General features: G+C 41.6%; 1 protein-coding gene across 1 annotated transcript; it reads right to left on the bottom strand.

Moving 5' to 3' along the window:
- Positions 1-9407: 9407 nt before the first annotated feature.
- LOC311035022 (E3 ubiquitin-protein ligase TRIM21-like) lies at positions 9408-19326 on the bottom strand. Its single transcript, XM_084043082.1, has 8 exons — positions 19221-19326; positions 15160-15425; positions 14035-14322; positions 13619-13714; positions 12839-13072; positions 11768-11912; positions 11623-11649; positions 9408-11270 (listed from the first exon to the last, which is right to left on the bottom strand). Exons 2-8 carry the CDS (start codon positions 15421-15423, stop codon positions 10729-10731), a joined length of 1596 nt encoding a protein of 531 aa, XP_083899208.1. The 5' UTR covers positions 15424-15425; positions 19221-19326; the 3' UTR covers positions 9408-10728.
- Positions 19327-19742: the final 416 nt, after the last annotated feature.

The following is a 19742-nucleotide window of genomic DNA, read 5'->3' as shown; positions in this document are numbered from 1 at the left end:
ACGATACAGTGTATGTTATTCTCTTTTTCTTGGTATCTGAAGAGGACAGGTCTCTGACTGTCAGTGAGGCAGGAAGGTGAGAGGAGACATCTCGGAAAGCAAGCTAAACTTGAGCAAAGTGGCAGTTGATTTAGCTGCTAAAGACATTTAACATAATATGCAAAATTATAAGTAGTGATTGAACATACCAAGGAGATATTTTTTAGACCAGGTAATAACAAATGATATGACTTTTGTAGCTAAATGTATTTAGCGGGTGGGTTAGAAAGCTTACACTGAATGGGTAACAACACTTCACAACACCATTCTATAGTTAGCAGCTAATCTGCAGAGGCTATACGGGACAAATTAATAGTGCCACATAAACATCTGAGTCATACTGCAATATGTATCTATTTAGGAGATGATTAATTGCCCAGTATGTAATGGGAAACTAATGGGTTAAATGCATTGACTGCACATTTATAGGTTAAAAATGGGCTAAATGCATTGACTGCACATTTCTTAGACTCTAGTTTTTATGTATATCTGTCTGATGTATTATTGTGTTTTTGTTTGTTGTGCTGTTTAGTGTTTTTTGTTTTTTTTAATCTTTATTGTGTTTGTATCCACGGTGATGCTATGACTGTATGTCTGTAAGTCGCTTTGGATAAAAGCGTCTGCTATAAAGCGTCTGCTAAATGACCGTAATGTAATGTAATGTATGTCGGGAAAGTGCTATTGTGCTCTTTTTATGTGATATCACCAAATAAAATCAATCAATCATCCAATTCAGTCAGGATCTTAAACTCATTTTGATTTGCTATCAGAAAAAAAAGTATTATAGGACATAGAGGACACCACACCAAGCAGTGTTCCTATATGGTAGCCTACTGTGACCAGCAACCTTCAAAGGCTACTCTCACTTGAGAAGAAATATTACAGCAATAAGTAAGTAATAATGTAACAATTATTAAGGAGCTTCTACCCATAGTATTGTTATTGCAAATTGGATTACGATTATTATTATTATTGATGGAGTTGTTTTTCCTTATCACCCACACAAAGTACCAGACACTTTCATAAAAGGCGACAAAGAAAATTCAGACTCAGAACACAGGCAGCCATTGGATGTAGTGAAATATATTCAGACAGTTCAGACTCGGAGACAAGCAGCCATTTGGTTATAACGATTATATATTCAGACAGAGAGACTGGGAAGGTTACAGTATCACAGGTATGGTAGGCATCATCGGTCGTGTCTCTCTCACGTTGAACAGAGAAAGCACTGGACTTTAACAGCGTCCGTTAACATAAACATATGACATCATAGGATGTGACATAGATGAGTTTCCGGGCGAAGGTGGACTTCTTGGATTGGATGAGAGTGATGATTATGTCGTCGTCAGATGAGGATGATGATGGTAGATGATGAAGATGATGATGATGATGGTGTAACAGTTTATCTTTGGACAAACAGCGTCCACATCTCGTCTCAAACAACACGTTGACCTCAGCTCTGACCAGTCACTGGTCAGTGGTTACTTCAGTGGCGCTGAAGGGTTAGCGTGGAGAAGAACACCGAGATACAGTGTTCTCAAAACATTCCCATGTTGACATAACTTGAGGAGACAACAGATAGCCACAGAAAGCCTGTAGCCAGCGGCTTTGACCTTGCATAGACAGAGAAATAGCAGAATAGAGTACATGACTGAATTTAGGCCAATATGACACCTATTATATTAATTTGACATTTAAAGCAGGTTTAGGACACTAGACAAATTATGATAACAAGATTTAACTCTATCAATTATAATGCTAGTTTAGTCTTATTTGTGTTCTGCTAAGCAGGCCTTGATGGAGGCAGCAGTTTTGGTAGCTTGTCACAGACTTCTTTCTAACCATACACAGTACAATTTGCACTCGTGCCATGATTGGCTCCTGGGGTGGACTTTGGACATGTCTGGACTATTCGATGACCTATGTAATGGATATGCTAGACATGGGGTCTTCAACGTTTTTTCAGGCCAAGGACCCCTTAGCTGAGAGAGAGAGAGATGAAGCAGGGACCCCCACTACATATTGGATTCATGTTAAATGTGTGTTTTCAGACCTTTTATCACTCCCTCAATACTTTGTAAATTTGACCTTTGGCTCTGTACTTGGTCTGCTTGTTTTTCCCTGTACACCAAACCTCTTCACGGGAAGATAGCAGATCTACAAGCTCACAACGCGTCCCAGACACGTTGTGAGCTTGTAGATCTGCTATTTTAGATTTGCCATTTTCCCCAGAATAGGGATTGCGAGGGTTCAAGTGGTTAATGTAAAAATAAAAAAATAAAGTCCCTATCACACAAAGATTTGGTGGCCCCCCTGGTCCCTGCAGTATCTCTGAGGACCCCCTGTTGAAGACCCCTGTGGTAGACCCTGTGATAAAGTATTTGAGATTTAGGCTAAGAAATACCAATCTTGAAGAAAAAGTGAAAATATGAAAATATATTTTGAGGTTACGACCTACAGTATATGGTTCAAGACTTGGAGGCCTAAACATGAAGTGGGCTACATATGTGTCACAGCCCCTTTGTCCTGGCCTGTCAGGCCCTGTGTGTGTGTGTGTGTGTGTGTGTGTGTGTGTGTGTGTGTGTGTGTGTGTGTGTGTGTGTGTGTGTGTGTGTGTGTGTGTGTGTGTGTGTGTGTGTGTGTGTGTGTGTGTGTGTGTGTGTGTGTGTGTGTGTGTGTGTGTGTGTGTGTGTGTGTGTGTGTGTGCGTGCGTGCGTGGGGTTGTGTATTCATTCCCCTGTCTGTCTGTATCTTCCGACAGGTTCTGCTCCGGCATCTCATCATTAGATGCCTGAAGAAGGTCTATTGACCAAAAAGTTGCCTCAAGCCTTCTAATATAGCAGGACAAAAAACGCCCATGGATCAGAATGGCAACATTACAGAAGAGATAAGAGAAAGAGTTATTGATCCCCGGAGAGGGGAAATCAGGAGGAGTCAACAACAAGCTGCACTGTTGACTAAATATCCACCAACTCAATATAGAAGAGAGCAAGAGAGCTTGTGCAGGCCAGATCAGGCCAGACCACACCAATGCAACTAGTCGCAACTCCTTGCAACAAAACAGTTTTAAGGCCAGTCCACACCAATGCCACTCAATAGTCTTCAATTCCGGTCTAGAAGATGAATATTTCCATGTATCAAATTGTGTTGCTGTCTTGTGGACTGGCGCTGGTCGGAGTGGGCCCAGGGGTTGATGCACAACCCCCAGGGGACCCCGACACAAATACCAAGACAGAGGATGTTACAGCATGGATACAGAGTGCTGATGAGATGCTGGAACATCTGTTCACCATGAGGAAGACACTGGAATCTTCGGATTCCCCAACGGAGGCAAATGAGAATAGAGGTACAGTTGCTTGAGCAAAGATGTTATTATAACCTATACTGTAGGCTAAGCTAAGCTCAGTAAAATTCAGAATATCTTATCTACAGGTATACACACATGTGCCACCAAAGAATATGTACCGTACAAAGTTGTATACAAAATAGTGGAAACATTAATTAGAATAAAAAAATCCATAGCGTTTAAATTTGTTTTTAATATGTGCAAATGATGTATATAAAAACTGGTTTGAAGTAAACATTTCATCCATAGATTTTCTATTTCATCGGGCAGATTATTATTTTATTTTTTTCATAAAGGAACGCAAAGTAGAAAAAGTGGCAACAATGCATCACATTGCGACACGTTGCCAGTAGATCTGCTTTTTTCTCTATTTTGGAGGGGGGTAAAGAACATTTTGGAAGATTTTTTGCTTACAAGAACTTACCCAAAATAGGGACATCAAGTTGAAAGCGTCTGTGGGGTTTATAAATATTTAACCACTGAAAGGTATTAACAAGAGCTTGTGACAAAATAATAAATACAATGGATCCATATTGGAACGCAGGTTATTTTTTTCCCACTTCCGGAACAGAACAGTTCTGGACGTACAAGGTTTCTGTCCATTTGTATGGTAAATAAATGTACCATGATAGTGTTGATTGCAAAAAAAACATATTTGAAGTAAAATATTGAGGTGAATGTTTTTTCTCTCATTCAACAGCTGTCTTTAGTGCAAGTAACCCTACAAGTGCAACTGGAGATGTCGGGCCCCACTCATCTGACACCATTCTCATCTATAAAAAGGTTTTCACCAATGTTGCCAATGTCTACAATAAAGAGAAAGGTAAACGGTCATTTTAGTGTTGCCCTTAAAGGGCAAGACCACTTTGGTAGACGTTGGGTCGTTTTTTTTTAATAATAATAAAAAAGGAACGGTTTTGGACATACGATGTTTCCACGGGACAACAACGACATATAGCAACATCAACATGATAATAATACGTTTAAGTTTATAAGTTATAATAAGTTTTTCAGAAAAAATGATTTAGAAGGTGTTTTTAGATTCTGCCTCAGGTCTAAATGGGTTAATTCTGGGAGCTGTGGCACAATGCCCTAAATTGAAGCTTTTATTTGTGTCTGCAAATATTGGGCTTATTTGAATGACTTTTGCTTATCTTGCTCTGCAAAAACAGAACAGTTTGCTTTTAAGAGTCACAGTGACCCCACATTTGTCACTGGGACAAAACCATTTCACAATACCTGACAACAGGGGGTCCGGGACCCCTAGGGGGTCCTCAGAGTTACTACAGGGGGGTCGCTAAATCTTTGTGTGATAATGTAGGATTTTTTTTTTTTACATTAACCACTTGAACCCTAACATCCCTATTCTGAGGGCAACATTAGTCAAAATCACACCCTGTGTGAAGGAAGCGGTGCCTTTGGGGCGGGCCTTAACTCATTTCAGTTCGTCCCTATTGGTGGTCTGAGTCCACTTACCAAATTTGTACTTGGTAGCATGCTGCAAACTGGAATGATGGCTGTTTAAAGCCCAGCCAATGGGCAGACAGAGGGGGCGGGGCTTAAGTAATGACAGTTAGTCCCTATTGCTGGCTTTAGTCCATGTACAACATTTGTACTCCATAGCATGCTGCGAACTTGAGTTATGGCTGTTTGAAGGCCAGCCAATGGGAAGACAGAGGGGGTGGTCTAAGTCCACATACCAAATGTGGACTTGGTGGCATGCTGCAAACTGGAGTTATAGCTGTTTAAAATCCCGTGCTCATCCCGTGCTCATACGGGCGCTGGGGGTCCCTGGACCCCTCTTTGATAACGTCATCAATTCATGCTCGTCCCTATTGGTGGTCTAAGTCCACATACCAAATTTGGACTTGGTGGCATGCTGCAAACTGAAGTTATAGCTGTTTGCTTCTTTGCCGTGCTCATCCCGTGCTCAAACAAACGGCCCGTGCTCAAACAAACGGCCCGTGCTCAAACAAACGGACGGACACGCAGACAGAGTCAAACGTAGAGCGGTTGGCACCGCTAAAAATAGGAGATCTACAAGCTCACAGCGCCTCACGCTCCGAGGCGTTGTAAACTTATTTATATATCTGGAACACAAAATGGAGGTGGGGGTCTCTCTCCTGATTGGATGAAATTGATATCCTGACCTTCTGTTTGCTAAAGAGCTGGGAAAGACCCCTGTTACTGAACAAACACTCCATAGAGTTCTTTTTTTTTCACACAAAAAAGGAGGCGCTGTCCCCAGGGGCGAATTTTTTTTTTTTTAACCGAATAGGTTCCCAGATTGGAAAAAATATGACCTGAAAGATGACCAAAATCAGCCACTCAAAATGACAGTAATGCACTACAAGAAAGAGGAGACATGTAGGCCTATATTATTTTTGTGAGGTGCGTCACTCATCAACGGTCACCAAACAGCAGTTGATCAAGACCGAAAACAAAATAAGTCAGAAATAAAAGGCTAACAATGTGTTTCATTCAACAGGTATTTTCACAGCACCTGAAAGAGGAGTGTACTTCTTTGCTTTCTTTTATCACAGTCGAAGTAGGAAGTCTGCCCACACTGGCCTGTCACTGTGGAAGAACGGTGACCGTATCGCCACCACTGCTGCCCATATAGGGCCCATCGTCTCCAGCCCTGGCCACGTCTTTGGGGGTGACTTTGGTGACAACGGTTGCAATTCGGTGGCCCTGCTACTGGAGAAAGGAGACACTGTACATGTGGGTCTTGACGAGGAAATGAGCATTTGGGGAGACGAAGACAGCCATAACACGTTCAGCGGCTTTCAATTAATTTAAAGAATTTAAATTAAAGAGAATAGACAGCTCACCCATCGTCTTAAATTGCTCAATAAAGAAGAAGCTGTTGATTCAACAATGCAACGTTTTGATCAAAGACCTTCTTCAGATGCCTGGAGAACCCAAACGTTGCATATTTGAATCAACAGTTTCTTCTTTATCGAGTAATTGAATATGGCGTGCAGGTATTCTATTCTTGTATCTGTGTGTGTGCGGCTACTCCACCAATGCGCCTGTCACTGAGATTTTATTCAAGTGTGCAAAAGACTCAATTGACGTGTTATTAAAACAAAAAAATAACTGGGGGAAATTGTATTTTCCCTAATTAGGAGAGTCACCTGACCTATTCCTGTCAGTTTGGCCCTTTTCCCACACACACACACAGACAGAGAAGCAACACTAAAGTGCTCCTCAAGAAACTGTATAACATTCTTTCCACAACAACGTTTTTAAACCCAATCTGAGGTTAGTATAACACCACTGTCATACAAAGAACCTGTTCGGCCCCTGTATGGTTCATTAAAACTGGGGTTTTCAACTGATTTTGACCCAGGGACCTAAGAGCAACCTGGGGACCACCACTATTGTGCGTGGTGGGTCCATGATAAACCTACCCCACACAATAGTGGTGGGGGTTCATGCACCACTGGGAGCTTTTTGCAAGTTACAGTGTGCAAACTGTGCCAGTCTTATTTTTTCTATAGGGTTCATGCACCATTCCATGGGTTAAGATTAGGTTTTTTTTCTTACTTGTTACTCACTAATCACAGGCTACATTCATGAGCTGGACAAAAACAGCATTTTATTATCAGTAAAGAGTAGGGATGTTCGATATTTACTTTTTTTCCGATATTCCGATATTGTCCAACTCCTAATTTCCGATACCGATATCAACCGATACCGATATATGCAGGCTATTTCACCAAAAGTCATTGTCAGGAAACAACGTCAGCTGGACAAAGACACACACACCTGCCCTCTGCAGTGCTCTAATTTTTTGACTGGAGTCTGTCTCATTTCTGTGCAAAAGCCCTTGAATATGATGAAATATGATTAAGGATTACTGTGATTATGGTAAGCTCACATTTCATATCACACACACCATACAGTAAGAACTCCTATAATTTATTAAAAGTTAAAACAAAATTAAAACAAGTCTACACAAAATACCACCTGCAATACCTCCGCGGACCACTGACCCACCGGTTGAAAACTCCTGCTTTAAAAGGTTCTTTAGAGGTTCTCTATTGGTTCTTTGGCTTAGTTTAGGAACCTCTATGGTTCTACTACAGTAGCACTGTCAAAGTTACAGACTTTGCCTGTCTTGTCTAGGTCTTGTATTTCTGTTATGTGCAGGTTCTAGTTTTCTTGGGTCTATGTTCATGTCTTTCCCAGCCGTATCTCATGTGTAATTATCAGCCCTAATGTGTATATTAGTCTTGCTCCCCAGTTAGTCCTTGTCGGGTCATTGTTTGTGTTGCATCATGTCAGTTTGTCTGTGATGTCTATGTTCGGTATTAAAATACCCAATCATGGGTTTTGAACACTATTCCGCCTGGCTGTCCTACATTTTCGTTCTCACCGCACAAGTATGTGACAAGCACTGTGTGTGCGTGTGTGCGTGTGTGTGTGTGCAGTATGGCCTGCAGATTTTTTCCGTCGCCACCGTATACATTCAAAAACAGTTCGAAACCCAGGAGTGGCTGGGTTGGGGGTGCAGCAATACAAACAGCAAGAATGACGTCTGACCGTCTGACTAGTCTAACTCTGAGGTGAAGGCTTATCATGCGTGGCTATTGTTCTTGGGATGATAATTAATGGCTACTGGTGAAGGAATTCACACATTGGAAATTCACTTCATTGAACGTAGGTCACTGAATTGAGTACTTCATTAGTATTCAAGTTGCGCGTCATAGCACAGCAAAATCTTGAATCTTCAATACAGTTTGTGTCTTCAATGCCAACTTAATACTATTCTGTAATAGATACAGGAAGGCTCGCTGTTAACACTGCTATTATATCTGATAAGCCTAACATGTATTTATGTATAACAATCCTTGCACTTCTATGGTAATATATAGACCAATTATTTGTTTACTAACATTGAGACTGGACGCACAGGTGATTGTTTCACGCAATCAATTCCCAACCTGTTGTTTCGGGGTGCGCTGGTTTCAGCACACCCCAACCCCCTCTTGTGTGTTGGCTAGTGACGCGCGTCCTAGCGAGACCTGACAGAATGGGTTTCATTGAGAGCATACTGGTTGCACGCATACTGGTTCTTATCAGTGTGACGTCGTCTGTTAAGGGGTCTATATAAAAAAATGCATCCAAGGCCAGAAGCAGCTCCGAAGTGGTTGAGTTACAGGGTGATTAACATTAGAAACAGTAGAACATCAAAGCATATTGTAAGTGTACTCAGTGTTACTGTGAAACTGGGCCTGGCCGAGTTTGTGCGGGGCAGAAACGCGCATGTGCGGGGCAGGCACGCGCATTTTTTTTTTACATTAATTAATTTTGCGCGTGAGTGCCGTGCGTGTGGGAGGAACTGGGGGGGAATTGTTATGGTATACCCTCCAAAAAAATCTAGAACACACCACTGGTGTGTGTGTGTGTGTGTGTGTGTGTGTGTGTGTGTGTGTGTGTGTGTGTGTGTGTGTGTGTGTGTGTGTGTGTGTGTTTTACATCTGACTGATGAAATATCTTATGGGAGAACGGGGTAAGATGAACCACTTTTTACTTATGTTGACCTCTAGGCAAGGAAAAATGAGACGGAAGTAAAATCTAAACATCTACTAAAACTTCAAGATGTTTTCTATCAATTGAAATCATGAGTGTGCATCTATGACAAATGGTTGTAAAAATATGGGTTCTAAAAAAGAAGTAGTAATGTGGTTCAACTTGCCCCAGGTAAGGGGTAAGTTGATCCTAGTCAAGGGGTAAATTTACCCATATGATATTTTGCATTTTGAAGTTTTGAACTTGAACAAATAATGTATTCACGTATCAACAATAATTTAATAACACATTTCCCTTTTGCAAATGGTCTTATTTATTGTCTTAATGGTATTTAAACAATATAAAACCAATTAAATAATGTTTGTTATTCAGAACCTTTTAATATTTGCAAGTGTTAATACAATATTGAAAACTTACTCTTGAATGAGTGTATTCATCCAAATGAAAGGTCATACAGCATCATTTGAGAAGCAAAGACATAATAAAAAAATATGAATAGTGATTAACATTAGGTCAATTTACCCCAAGGCATTTGGTTCATCTTGCCCCATGGCCACCATTTTGACCTAACCTGGCTAAATTAATGCTTCAGGCTTTTCTTTAGCTAAATGATTCACATGGTTTTATACATTGGAATATCACCAACATGCATGATATATAAGTTTCAACCTGGGTACATTTGCTTTAAAATAAAAAACATTATACCAGAAAAGTAAAAAATTAACTTTGACCAGCAAAAAACACTTTTTTGTGTAGAAATATGCTCATCACTTTGCCCATGTATCTCTCAACTACACAGCCAGGTGGAAATGATGGGTGTGTCCTGATTTTAAGGTCACATGACAACTCATGTGTATAGTTTTAAAGATACAGGGGGTGGTTCAACTTACCCAGAGGTTCATCTTACCCCGTTCTCCCCTACATATATATTTTTGTAAAAACGAAATATTAATAAAATGTATTAGGCCTTGTTAAGACTGGCAGCCATAATCCAGGCTAAATCTGATTCCAGGGTTGGACTGGTTTTATGCAGTCTGAACAAGGCTAAGTTGCGATTCAAATGTAATTCATGGAAATCAGATTCGGAAAGCCAGTGATTTGGGGTGCCTTAATGGTTAGCTAGACACCTTTTTAAAATTTGTTTCGTTTCACCACAAAATGGAACCGCGCAAATCTGGTGAAATGGTCCACATTTATTGTTTCATGTGAATTGACAATGGCATGAAAAGAAATGAAAAGAAAATCAATTAAATAATTAATTCATTCATTCATTGATATAATTTTGTTGACTGTTTGATTGATATCCAAGTAAATCAAATAACAAATTAACACTTATTTCATTGTTATGAGTGAGGTGCAGTTCATTGCAATAAAAATATATAAGCCATCTGGGGCGCAGTTTAGACAGAAGAGGAAAGATGAGGAAGAATCGAGGACCAGACTAGGTTCTTGGGGAAAATAAGCTCAAAGTCTGAACCGGGCTGTACTGGATGACAGAAGGCAGAGGGGGCAAGTCCCTGTGACATACAGTACTAGCGTCATGTCCAGGGGGTGTACTGTACTTGTACATCATGCATGGGTAGGCGCTTCAAATCTGTGCCAAGCCAATCAAACAAAGCTACGGGAAAGTGACCTAGAACAGATAACCGGTATGCCACCTTCTGGAAACCAGGGACTACAGTTGTGCACGGACCCTAATACAGGAGACTCAGGGGGAGAGAGAAAACATGGTAAACACAAGGAGAGAACTAACAGGCGCACGGCCGGGGCCCTTACAGTAAATTACAAAGAAGATTCTTCATCTAAAGTTTCACAGGAGAAATGGCCAGAGGTTCAGCGTTGTTGTCATCTTGTCTCAGGTGTGGACTGAGATAAGGGTACAGCTCACCACCGAACGAACACCCTGTGAAAGAGTAGATGTGTGAGCCGGCCGTCACGTCATAGAAAGACACGAGGCCCTCGTCACGGTCCACAAACACCCCCACCTTCTGGGGCTTCTCTTTCAGGGCCAGGCGAGTCGGCGGCAGCGTCATGGCCGCGTAATGCTCGTCGTCATAATGGACGGTTACCCAGTAACCATTTTCTGGATTCAGAAGGAGTTGCCCCTTGCGGTTTGCGTCACCGCGGGCGATTCCCAGGTCCCATCCTGTCTTGTCGCCGACGTCCACCTCCCAGTATGACTTGTCTGGGTTTACGTTGTCCATACCCAGGACACTGGCGAACACATCGAATCCCTCTGGAGCCTCCACGACTTCCTCGCTTTCACCTCCGTCTTTCACTTGCGTATTTTTGTCGGACAGAATAAGACGTGCGTGTGCCGTGTTCGGGTCCAGCTTCACCTCCACTGCAAGCCAAATATGGATACTGATTTTGGCACTCGATACAATACATTGTTGAATGCTAAATATGTTTGTATTTTGTTTTAAGGTATTTTAACCACATGAACCCTAGCATCCCTATTCTGGGGGCAAAGTTTCTGTGAAAATAGCCGATCTGCAAGCTCACATCGCAGCGCAACGCTACTCTTTATGAGCTTACAGATCGTCTATTTTCCCCCTATCTTTGGTGAAGAGATTTGTTGTAGAGGGAAAAAAGGAGGGGGCCCAGTATAGAACCCTGGGGGATTCCGGTCAACAAAGTAAGCAGAATTATAGGGTTTATGTAGTAAATTAATAAAATACATGAATACAACACACCTGCAAACTGTGGAACCCTCTGGATTTCTGTGAAGTAAAACAATTGCAATCATTCATACTATCGGTTATTGGCTTCCATCCTGATCTTTACTCATACTCCCTCACTGACTTTACTAATTGAACGTTAAGTTTAAGTTAATGTTACCGATGTAGGTCAGTTTCTCCAGTTCCAGCTCAATTCTCTCCATCATGGAAGCCATGATTGTTCGCATGGTCCCGAAGGACGTTGTGGTGTCAACAGCTACTTTTGTCCAGTCTCGGTCGACCTCCTGACCTGGAGGCCGGTACGTCTGACGGACAGAGATACAGAAAGATAAATAGTGGCAGACAGACAGACAGACAGACAGACAGACAGACAGACAGACAGATTCCTTTACTTAGTGCTATAGCTTATCATAATGTGATACACTGGCATAGCATACAGGATATAGTATAATAGTAACATAGTGAGTGGTGGTTTTAAATAGAGTATAGGTTTAACAAGACAAAGTGGCTAAAAGCCATCATCCTTACTGACCACATTAAGTTTATTTGGCCATTCGGATTTGAGATATGGTGTGTGCAACTGGACATTTTGCCATAAGGATAGTGTGAGAGGAAAGGCCATTGGTTCACCAAAATGAATAGAGGCCTCCAGAAAGCATTCATGTGCTCAATGAGTTTTATAGCAATCCACCTGTTTGATTTTGCAATATCTTGTATGCAAGTGGAAAATGTGGCCTGATGGTGGCACTAGAGGAAAGGCCACGGAATCATCTAAATCAGTATAGTGACATCCTCCATTCATGAAGGTGCACAGAGGACTCCATACCATTCCAAATAGTCTTTGAGACGATGCTGTTTGGTGCCAAAGTGGTGGAAGGATGGATGGACTATATTATACCTAAAAACCTTTTGTCCTTTTTACAATTTACAATGTAGGCATTTAGCAGGACTTCCGCGTTTAGCAACTTAATCCAGAGCGATTTACAATAAGCAAGGTGAACACGAGTCAAATGCATAGAAATTGTAATCTGGGATCATAGGTAAACCAAGAACCTAAATTCTAAAAAGTATAATATCCCCCAAAAAAAGAATCTGTACATTGAAACTGTACGAACAAATGAACCTGGCATCTGTCTACATAACATGCTATCTATTTTTTAGATGATATTATTTGAGATGATTTCAATGAGTGCTTACTTACAGGCAGCTGAATCGTAGGCCAAACTCTCACCTGAAGGAAGTGGATGTGATCTTCTAAGGCAGACAGGTCATTCAAGTCAGCGATGGCCTTCTTGAGCTCGCTGACCTCTTTTTGCAAGTCGTCTGTGAGTTCTTTTGCCTCTTTCTCTGCAGCCTGTCTCTTTACTTCCAGAGGACGTAAAGCTCTATGCTGGGCGTCCTCTACAGATTTCATCACAGCTGTGAACACGGCCTCGATCGACCACCACTCACCGTCCAGCTGGTCCTAGAAGTGGGAAAACAATATTTTATTTCTATTTTTTAAATTCTCAGTTTTTCATGATGTGTTGATGTGTTTCATTTGCTCGTTCCTTTGCAGAATCGCGTTCTTTGGTGCTTTGACAGTGGCTCAGGTTGTAAAGGGGTCATCTGGAAATAAGAAGGTTCCCGATTTGATTAATATCGATATAACCTATTGCAGATGGGCAGGTTTGCGCCTTGTATGGCTGCATGCATCCGCTGTGAAAGAGTGTGTGTGTGTGTGTGTGTGTGTGTGGTTTAACATGAGACGTATACATTGCAAGTCCTTTTGAGCAGTCAGAAGAGTAGAAAAGTGCTAAATAAATACAGTCCATTCACCATATTTTCAGGGTTTCACTATTTGATCAAATCAGGTTGAACTTCAAAGCAATTAATTATTTTCTAAGTGTCTAAGCGAATCTTGTTTTGCGTGATTTGTTTTCAGTTGAAAATGCATAATTTCTGGGGTGTGACATGGAAATGTAACTAAATATAAGCTAAGTATAAACTAGCCTTAAAAAGTGAAGCTTACTTTGAGGTCAGACAGAGATTTACTGATCTCCTTCACCTTCTCCTCTCTCTTGTGGATCCTTTGCTGCAGCTCCGTCTTAGTGTCGTCAAGCTCAGCCTGTGGCCCACAAACATACATGTCAGTATCATCATCATATGAAGTTGTATGTTACATTGTACATACTGTACAGCAAATCAATATTGACACTAAATGAAGTATCACCATGTTCATACACATACCACAAACCAAAGTTCATTATGTTTGAATTTGGTCTGTGTGATGTTATTACAAAATATCGGTTAAAAGATTTAACGGTGTTCTAAGACTCTCCAAAATCGGGATCGGCATCGGACCCAAAATATCTGGCATCGGTCAGGCTCTAATACATTGTACTGTACTTATACAGTATCTGTATAACACCCCATCCATTACATTACCTTCCTCCGCTCCCATTCCATCTCTAGGGAGACGACATCATCACCTTCGTCCATGCAAAGCACACAGACGCAGCACTTCTCCTTCCTGTTGTACACCTCCAGGGGGCGCCCGTGAGTCTGGCATGCCCTCTCGTCCAAGTTGTCCATGGGCTCCACGAGCTTGTGGCCCTTCAGCCTGGCCGCAGAGTGGACGCCGTCCAGGTGCACCTTGCAGAATGACGCCAGGCACACAAGACACGACTTCTGGGCCTTGAGCTTCTTCGTGCCGACACACACGTCGCATGGCACCTTATAATAGTAAGACAAATCAAATCAAAAATAATTTCTGTTCCATTTAATTGTATTTGAACCATAGCTCTTTGACTGCAACTGTCAATCCAACAGCTGACTCCCCCCATGGGTTGGACTCCTACACTCTGTCAGCAGAATCTTATTATATTATGGACGATTGGACGTACATGGCCGTTCTTAACTTAACCAGTCAGCATTACTATATATTGTACCAATGCTGTCTAAAAAAAAGAGTCATATTTTGACTTTTTGGGACAATTTTGATTATGAGAATATGACTTTCGGGGGAATATATTATTCTGTGCCTATTGCGACATAACTTGGACGTTGCTGAGTCGGCTCAAAGCGGACTCAACAATGGTCGGCATGGCGACTCGCTCGCTTTGGCTCGCTCGGCAGTGCCTCCCGTGGCTCAAATCCGCTTGAGACGGCACGCCTAAGATGTTTTAACCTTTTTTATTGACGGATCTTCAAAAACGCTGATAACTGGAGCTCCGCGTTGCTAAACGCGGAAGTCCCGAAAAGTCAACAGATGCCTTATTTGCCCCCTTTTTAAGGCACATATGTTGACGTTTGGTCACTAAGTCACAATATGCCTTTTGGGGAGTGAGACAGTGTTGATTGTACTGTCACTTGAATAGCAAATATCTTTATATGACCATTTATGATAACATCTCTGGGTATAAGAGGTGTCCAATATGACCTCAGAAGGCTTCTTCCCCAAGGGGCTGTCAGCCCAGGCCAGGAGGTCTGATGCGGGTTCTCTGCTTGAATATTCTTCAATAAATTGTCAACACTTCACCCTGACTGGATATTAATATTTTCCATAATAACCTCGTCAGCTGCACAGGCGGATTGTTTCAGGTCCTCTGTGAGGTTCTTCAGGATGATGTTTACGCCTAGCGGTGCGTTGGGGAGCTTCTTGCACAGCGGACACCGGTCGTTGTACGTGGCGTTGCAGGACAGGCAGGCCTTACAGAAGGTGTGGCCACAGGCTGAGGTGACAGGGTTCTCAAACACCTGCAGGCAGATGGAGCATGTCAGGTGCTGCTCCAGAGATACGGGCACAGAGGACGATCTGGGAGAAGAAGAGGCCATGTCTGGTGAAATAAGGCACAATGAGGTTAGGTTATATGGATGCAAAAGAACTTTCTCAAACTCAACTGCAATAAATTGGAAATGTTGATCATTGGCTGGACCCCCTCATCCGCTCCACCTAGCCTTGATACAAGACTGTCATGACCGTCTTGATCCAAGGCTACCGCTCTACCCAGAACTTCACGCTCAACATCGGCGGCTCCACGGTGACAACCTCCACCCACGTCCGTAACCTCTGTGTCATATTCGATTCCACCCTCTCATTCCGCCCCAACATAGACCATTTCACCAAAACTGCCTTTTTACCTTAGGAATATCGCCTGCATCTGGCCCTCTCTGACATTTCCAGCTGCCGAAACACTCATTCACGCTCTCATTTCATCCCGGCTTGATTACTGAAACAGTATCCTCAACGGCACCACCTCCAAAGTCCTCAACAAACAAAATACGTTCATGCCCGTCTGCTCACCAGTACCTGGTCCAGAGACCATTATTACACCCGTCCTCCATGACCTACACTGGCTCCCCATCAAACAAAGAATCAACTACAAAATCCTGCTTACCACCTACAAGGCACTCAATGATCTGCCCCCCCCCACCTCTCCGATCTTCTCCAACATTATGTCCCCTCCCGTTCCGTCAGGTCCAGTGAAGCCAACCTCTTGGAGGGCCCCCAGGTCAATTACAGTGACCTGGGGGGACATGGCTTCCTCTGTTACTGCCCCCTCCCTCTAGAATGCACTTGTCTTTATTGTTTTAGGGTTTTTTTTTTCTTACTAAGTTGGTTCCTTCCTTTTCTTTGCCTTGGTGTCACCTTTGACAACAACCTTAAATTCGTTAAGCATATTAGCTCTGTGGTCAAGGCTAGTTTCTATCAGCTTAGGCTTCTAGCCAGGGCAAAGGCCTATCTGCCCCGTTCCGACCTCGAGAAAGTCATCCACGCGTTAATTTCTACTAGACTAGATTACTGTAATGCTCTCTACGCAGGCATTGATCAGTCAGCTATCAGGCGCCTTCAGCTTGTTCAGAACGCCGCCGCTCGCCTCCTCACCAACACTAATAGGCGGGACCATATCACCCCAGTCCTCGCTTCCCTCCACTGGCTCCCTGTCCGCTTTAGAATTGATTTTAAGATTTTAGTGTTTGTTTTTAAAGCCCAAAATGACCTGTCCCCTCCATATTTAGCTGAATTGATCGATCCACATGTCCCAACAAGAGCCCTGAGATCGGCCAATCAATCTCTCCTGATTGTGCCCGACACACATTTCAGGACCAGAGGAGATTGTGCGTTTGCCGTGGCCGGTCCCAACCTCTGGAACGCCCTGCCTTTCCATGTTCGCTCTGCTCGGTCTCTGACGACTTTCAAATCCCTATTAAAGACTCATTTCTACTCTATTGCTTTTAATTCAATTTAATGTACCGGTAAGTCTACCCGTGTAGCCTATGATCCCATGCGCTGCTTATTGTATTTTACTTTTTGCTCTTTTATGTATTGAAATAATCCCAGCCTATGTTATTATGCTCTGTAATGTGAAGCACTTTGGTCCGACTTTGGACGATGTAAATGTGCTATACAAATAAAGTTTGATTTGATTTGATTTGATTCTTTATGTAAAGCGACTTTGGATACTTAGAAAAGTCCTATATAAATCTGAGCTATTATTATTGTTATATTAATATACAATATTTTTTGTCTCGTGGTTCCCAAACTTTTGGGAAGTTATTTCATAACTGCCTATATACTGTAGATTGGCAGATCTACAGTGAATATCGTAAAACCTGAATGAACACAGTAGTCATTTTTATACATTCTCTCATTGGATCATTTCTTGTCAATTAAATAATAGTGAAATGTCTAGGGGTCCCCGGAAGATATGTTTGACCACACTGCATGCATGCAATACTTTATTACTTACTGATATAATTTAGAGAATGGACTTGGATAAGAGTTCAATACCTGTTTAATAAGCATACTCAAGGCTCAATTTTGAACATTACGGTTGATATTTGGATGCCGTTATTACACAGAGGATGTGAAATAATCCTCTGGAAGAGACTGAGAAAGCCTTCACTGGATCATCAGAGCACAGATTAAGTATAATAGTTCTGTCAGGTATAACCAGTTACATGACCTTTATTACATAATACAGCCCATCCCGTAAGGTATGCACTTACACCATCGTAGGGAGTCAATAATTAATGAAGGGCTCTTTATAATAGGACATTTGGAATTGATTACGCTTTTGTCCATACCTGACACTTCAATGCAACATGCCTTGATTTGATTTAGGATCAGATCAACAGTTGATTTCAAGTAAATAGGCCGGTGAATTAATTTATGCCCACACTGCGCGCTCTCTCTCTCTCTCTCTCTCTCTCTCTCTCTCTCTCTCTCTCTCTCTCTCTCACTCACTCACTCACTCACTCACTCACTCACTCACTCACTCACTCACTCACTCACTCACTCACTCACTCACTCACTCTCACACATTGATGTGTTATGACATCTGTTCTCCTAAACACAATTGTAGTCTTTTTGAGTATTCAGTTGCATTCTACAGTATGTAGCCTGTCAACCCATTGGGTTGAACCCAATAACAAGATGTTTTAAAAGTACAGAGCACCTGCCTGTCCAACATCATCCTGTGTATTATTGTTGTAGGCTATTAGCTGGACACCAGACGAATCAGCCAGTGCAACAAAAAAAGATTTGCCTGACCATGCCAGCCTAGTAGGCTACTGTATGCCTATCTTAATTTTATAGCCCTAGGGCCTAGGCCTATAAAACATTCTGCATTTTAATGGTAGCCTAATGGCTGCTTGGAACTGCTACCTCCACGACCTGATTCCTGATAAGTGGTAGAAGATGGATGGATGGATGGATGGTGGTTGGGTGGATGGATGGGTGATGGAAATCTATATTATGGACATATCAGTTCATTGTTCTAGTTTAAACTGAACAACAGTTAATAAACTGAGGATGTGGGCGACATTTTCTTAACCACTTAAACCCTGTATTTCTATATGACAAATCTCTCTTTACGCATCTCATTGCGACATGTTGTGAGCTTGTATATCTGCTATTTTTTAAATTTAGAACGTTTGACACCCTCCCTGTTCCTCCCCTTTCTCCATTGTTTTCGGCTTTGTTTCTATCTTCTCGTCGTACTCTTCTTTTTGTCCATGGATTAATTATCAAGCAAGTTGTGGCTAAGCTTTTAATATGTCTGTTCTGATAAGGAATGCTTAATAAATATTATAGCTATAGTTATTGTAAACACATTTATTTTAAGAATTTAGCATATTTAACCCAAAGACTTGAGGCCGATTCTACAAATTCCTTCTAAACCAGTAATTCTCAAACTTTTTCGTGCCAAGGACCCCCAAAATGATATGTATTTGGCAGCGCGGACCCCCATCTGAAAATGTTTTGCCAGGAGACCCATAAAGAGAAGACTTAAGTGAAAGAATATATAATTATTCAAAAATGTTCAAACACAAGATTTTTCTAAAATATTTCAAAAATCACAGATGTACAAGCTCGCTGTAAGCTTGTATATTGCTATTTTGAGAACCACTGTTCTAAACCACACACTGTTCTAAATCCTAAAAGTTTTCTGAAAAACGTATGTTGCTATATATATATATATATATATATATAGCTAAAATCTAAAATGACACAGATGCTTTCTCGGTTTTAATGGATTAACACAATCATCTTCATAAAATATGTTACTTCTTAACACATCATTAACATGATTAAACTAAACTAAATTAGGATATAACATCTTTATTACCTTAGTGCTGCTGAGAGGGTCAGATAGGAACAGCTGTTTAGATCTCTCTCTCTCTCCTGCTCTTTGCTCCACAGATGTTTATTGTATCTCTGTAGAGTTTCATTTCACAGTAAAGGCTCTGCCAGTTACTTTCTTTTCTGAACGGGGTGCGTCACTCTCAGAGGAATTATGTAAATACAGTTCAGGGTATGTCTGTGGGTGTGTTATACACAGTGGTGGAAAAAGTACTCAAATGTTGTACTCAAGTAAAAGTATCAATACTGCATGTAGAAATATTCCATTTCAAGTGAAAGTCTGGAATTAAAAATGTACTTGAGTAAAAGTGCAAACGTATTGGCATCAAAATATACTTAAAGTACCGAAAGTGTAAGTACTCATTATCCAGAATGTCCCATTTCACAACTTTTCAAATGTATACAAATCTTTTGAAAATAGCAGATCTACAAGCTCACAATGCGTTGCAATGCGACACATTGTGAGCTTGTAGATTGGCTATTTTCAAATGGCCAAAATGTATATGGG

This window comes from Gymnoscopelus microlampas (assembly GCF_963454915.1).
Source record: "Gymnoscopelus microlampas genome assembly, chromosome: 19".
Classification (NCBI taxonomy): Eukaryota; Metazoa; Chordata; class Actinopteri; order Myctophiformes; family Myctophidae; genus Gymnoscopelus; species Gymnoscopelus microlampas.
Note: the sequence above shows the minus strand (reverse complement) of the source record. Positions and strands in the feature narration are given on the sequence as shown.

Bases quoted from the DNA above. Each gene is read 5' to 3' on its own strand.
- LOC311035022 (XM_084043082.1), bottom strand. From the start codon at position 15,423: ATGGCCTCTTCTTCTCCCAGATCGTCCTCTGTGCCCGTATCTCTGGAG. The intron at 14,323-15,159 runs GTTATTATGGAA...TACTATTATAAG, and splicing joins CCGCCTGTGCAGCTGACGAG to GTGCCATGCGACGTGTGTGT. The intron at 11,913-12,838 runs GTGAGAGTTTGG...TCTGTCCGTCAG, and splicing joins ATCACATCCACTTCCTTCAG to ACGTACCGGCCTCCAGGTCA.